Source organism: Quercus robur, chromosome 10 (genome assembly GCF_932294415.1).
Source record: "Quercus robur chromosome 10, dhQueRobu3.1, whole genome shotgun sequence".
Taxonomy (NCBI): domain Eukaryota; kingdom Viridiplantae; phylum Streptophyta; class Magnoliopsida; order Fagales; family Fagaceae; genus Quercus; species Quercus robur.
In genome coordinates, this window is record NC_065543.1 from 15970292 (window position 1) to 15974973 (window position 4682).

At 37.1% G+C, this 4682-nt stretch overlaps 1 protein-coding gene across 1 annotated transcript; it reads left to right on the plus strand.

Annotated features, from left to right (window-relative positions):
* Positions 1–209: 209 nt before the first annotated feature.
* LOC126703319 (probable LRR receptor-like serine/threonine-protein kinase At3g47570) lies at positions 210–3987 on the plus strand. The gene is made up of 3 exons (XM_050402283.1): positions 210–3085; positions 3209–3571; positions 3667–3987. Exons 1-2 carry the CDS (start codon positions 331–333, stop codon positions 3544–3546), a joined length of 3093 nt encoding a protein of 1030 aa, XP_050258240.1. The 5' UTR covers positions 210–330; the 3' UTR covers positions 3547–3571; positions 3667–3987.
* Positions 3988–4682: the final 695 nt, after the last annotated feature.

Consider the following 4682-nt stretch of genomic DNA (forward strand, 5'->3'; position numbering starts at 1 on the left):
ACATCCCATAAACTATGCGGTTTAAAATGTAATTTTACCTTTGTAAACAATCCCCATACATTTTATTGGGAAAACTTGGTTACCACGTTCTCTTCATGTTTTCTGCAATCGCTTACATCTTTTTATTTTATTTTATAATTTTGTGTCTTTGATGTCGTTTCTTTTTTGTTTGTTTTTGATATATTGTCAAAGTAAGGCAATAACATATCCACATAAATGGTTTATTATATTGTAGAATAGACGCCTATTTTGTCATCATGAAGACCTTGTTCCTGCAACATTTCCTCTGCAGACACCTTAATTAGTCAAACAAAACACAAAACTCTCAGAATGGAAATGAAAAGGCAAGGAAGAAAATCTCCAGTTGCAGCTATGAGTCTGAGTCACTCAATTCACTTCCAAGCGATCCTTCTATTGTTCGTGGTACTGCTGCTGCAGCATATAAAAACTCTTGCTGTTTTCGTTGGTAGTCCCACTGGCACCTCCAGTTATTTCGGTGGGAATGAGACTGATCATCAGGCTTTGTTAGCCTTCAAGACAAAGATAACACGTGATCCTACAAATGTTTTCAGCTCGTGGAATGACTCACTCCATTTTTGTGAGTGGGAAGGTGTTACGTGTGGCCACAAGCATAGAAGAGTCACTGTATTAGATCTTCAGTCCAGAGGTTTGGTGGGTTCCTTGTCTCCATACATAGGCAATCTCAGCTTTGTTAGAGAAATCTTTCTCTTGAACAACACTATTCGAGGCAAAATTCCTGATGAAGTTGGTCATCTATTCAGGTTGCAATCATTGAAGCTGAATAGGAATTTCTTCGATGGGGAAATTCCCGCAAACCTTTCCCATTGCTCCAACCTCAAGGTCCTTTTTGTAAGTTTTAATAGCCTTTCGGGTTCAATACCCATGGAGCTTTTTTCTTTGTCAAAGCTAGAGTCTCTTGCTATTGGCAGTAACAATCTCAGGGGAGGAATCCCACTTTACATTGGGAACCTTAGCTCTCTCCAAATTTTTTCATCAGCCTATAATGACTTTGGAGGACACATTCCAGATGCCTTGGGTCAATTAAGAAGTTTATCAGTACTTGGATTGGCTTACAATAACCTTTCAGGCATGATCCCTCTATCTTTATATAATCTTTCGTCTATTACTATTTTATCAATTCCTTACAATGAACTTCGGGGAAGTCTTCCTAAAGACTTATTCCTCACCCTTCCTCATCTCCAGTGGTTACAAATTTCTGAAAACCAATTTACTGGATCTCTTCCAGTCTCATTATCTAATACTTCAGAGCTACGACGCCTCGAACTTGATCGGAACAATTTCACGGGAAAATTATCAATCAACTTTGGAGCCTTACCACATTTTGAGGGGTTATTTATTCAATCAAATAATTTAGGAAGTGGAGATGCAGATGAAATGGATTTCTTTCAATCTTTAGCCAATTGTAGCAACTTGCTGAAATTGGATTTCATGTACAATCAATTCAAAGGTAAGTTGCCAAATGTTTTGGGCAATTTTTCAACCCAACTTAACTTTTTCTCGACCAGTGAAAACTTTATTTTTGGACAGATCCCTCTAGGATTCGGAAATTTGGTCAACTTGAACATGTTAAGGATGGATGGTAACGAGTTCACAGGGACGATCCCAAGTGATATTGTTAATATGCTTAAGTTAGAGAATTTACTTTTAAATGATAACCGACTCTCTGGAACGTTACCAAGTAACCTTGGAAACCTAACGATGATAAGTATACTGTCTTTAGCAAATAATAGGTTGCAAGGAACTATACCCTCAAGTATTGGAAATTGCCAAAATTTGCTGGCATTAAATCTAGCTCAAAACAATCTTAGTGGTACTATTCCAAAGCAACTCTTTGCAATTTCCATGCTGTCAATTTCACTTAGTTTAGCTCAAAACTTTTTTGTTGGATCTTTACCATCAGAGGTTGGCAATCTTGTCCATTTAGTTGATTTGGACATATCTGAGAACAAGTTGTATGGTGAAATTCCAAGCAGCCTAGGCTCTTGCACTGGCCTTGAGCACCTTAACATGGAGGGAAATTACTTTCAAGGTGAGATTCCAACATCCTTGAGTTCTTTGAGAAGTATTGAAGGTATGGATCTTTCTAGAAACAACTTGTCTGGTCAAATTCCAAGTTTCTTGGAGAAGCTTAGCCTAAGGTTCCTGAATTTATCCTTCAATGATTTTCAAGGAAAGGTTCCAGCAAAAGGAGTTTTCTCAAATGCTACAGCAATATCAGTTGTTGGAAATAGTAGGCTTTGTGGGGGAAATTCAGAACTCAAGTTGCCTAGGTGCTTAACTAAACAAGTGAAGAAAAGGAAGTGGTCTTTTGCACTCACAATGGTAATTACAGTCGCATGTGTTCTTCTTGTAGTAACTACAATGTCATATTTCTTATTTTATTGGCGCAAAAGTAAAAGAAAGAATAACTCTTTAGAATCTTCATTGGGAAAATCACTTTTGAAAGTTTCTTACCAAACTCTCCATAAAGCAACTAATGGGTTCTCTTTAGCAAATTTGATTGGTGTTGGTAGTTTTGGCTCAGTGTATAAAGGCATCCTTGGTGAGGAGGGATCAATTGTTGCAGTCAAGGTACTTAATCTTCAGCGTCGAGGAGCTGCTAGGAGCTTCATCTCTGAGTGTGAAGCCTGGAAAAATATTCGTCATCGAAATCTTGTTAAGATCATAACTTCTTGCTCAAGCATAGATTTTAACGGCAATGATTTTAAGGCTCTAGTTTATGAGTTCATGCCCAATGGAAGTCTAGAAAATTGGCTGCATATGGATTTGGAAATGGATGTTGAGGAAGTAGAGATACAAAATTTGAACCTTGTTCAAAGAATAAGCATTGCCACTGATGTTGCCTGTGCACTTGATTACCTACATCACCGTTGCCCAATGCCGATTGTTCACTGTGATCTAAAGCCAAGTAACATTCTTTTTGATTGTGATATGAATGCACGTGTTGGAGATTTTGGGATTGCAAAATTTCTTTTTGAAATTACAAATTCTAAACAAAGCAGCTCGATTGGAATAAGAGGAACAATTGGGTACACTCCTCCAGGTAACAACAGTTTACTAAACTTTTTATTATTAATACATGCATTCCCACATCTACAATGATTGTTTTTTGAGCTTCTAAATTGTAATGAACTATATTATCTATGTCAAATATTTTGAATGACAGAATACGGTCTAGGAAGTGAGGTGTCAACCAAAGGAGATGTGTACAGTTATGGAATCATGTTGTTAGAGGTGATAACGGGAAAGAGACCTACAAATAGTATGTTTGAAGGAGGCTTTAACCTTCACAACTATGCTAGCATGGCCTTGCCTGACCATGTAATGGAGATTATAGACCCAAAGCTTTTAAACAATGTTGATGAAAAAGAGGAGTGTTTAATATCCTTGGTCAAGATCGGAGTTGCATGCTCTATGGAGTTGCCACAAGAACGATGGGACATTAGCAAGGCCTTGTCTGAGCTGCATTTGGTCAAGGACATTCTTCATGGTGGTAGGATTTAGTGCAACGTTCTCAAATATTTAAAAGGTCAAAAATCAAACTTTTTACCCTCTTTATGTTGGTATTAAGTTCTTTATTTTGACATTTTCTTCATTATGTTGTATTCTATTAACTAATTGCAGGTTCATAAAGTTTGACAATGGATGGAAAGACGCGTCTTGCATTCTAGATAAACATGCTAGTAGTTTATGGAGGAGTATTTTATATTGTTCTTATACCCTGTCTTACATCTGTAGTTTATATGCGTGAGTAACTCAAAATAATTTCCTTCAAACTTGTATTTGTGTTTGATTTTATTGATATCATGTTAGGGAGATTAATTATCTAATTTCATTTGCAGTTGTAATCTTTTGGGGGGGGAGGATTTGAACCTAGATGTTTTTGAAACATCGGCAGTTGCCAACAAGTTGAGCTATATTATAAGACTCTTGGCTATTATGTAAGATTTAATTTTTTATTTTTATTTTTTTAATCCTACTATTGGTTGAGAAGATAGCTATTATGTTGATTTATGATTGTTCACACAAAAATACAAAATTTTGAGTCACCTAATCATGCCTGAGAACAATTAAATAAAAATGACAATGTGTTATACGAGACTTTGCTCAAAAGCTCCAAAAGGTTAAATCTCATGCCAAAAACACACACACACACGCAGTGCTGTTCTCGTAACCATATCTTATCTTTAACAAAAAAGATATCTAATGCATCAAATATAGTTGAGTTTCCCCTGGTTTTTATCTTTTGTGCTTCTTGTAATCAAGAGCGAATCAAATGAACCAGAATCCCATCTATGCTCCTAAACTCTAAAAATGGGGGAACTTTTATTAAATGAATCCAGTAACTCAATTTCGTTTGTCTCCCATTCCTTGGGAAGGAAAGATCCCCCATTTCATAATGCTTGGGGAATGCAAGTTTGATTGAGGATTGGAGAAGAGAGGTGAAAGAAAGGGCTTGGGATGGATTTAGGAGCTTTGGTGTGATTAGTGTGGGGTGAGAGTAGCACCTACGGTAACGAGAGGGGGTGGGGGGATTTCGCGTCTATATGTGGTGTGTTGGTTGGACCTACACACCCTATTTGTTCCATAATCTATGGGTCTATTGGAGCTACCCACTTTGATCAACTGGCCAAGATTTT

Excerpts from the sequence above, each read along its gene's own strand:
- LOC126703319 (XM_050402283.1), top strand. The coding sequence starts at position 331 with ATGGAAATGAAAAGGCAAGGAAGAAAATCTCCAGTTGCAGCTATGAGT. Across the intron at positions 3,086-3,208 it reads AATTGGGTACACTCCTCCAG|AATACGGTCTAGGAAGTGAG; the intron begins GTAACAACAGTT and ends TTTGAATGACAG.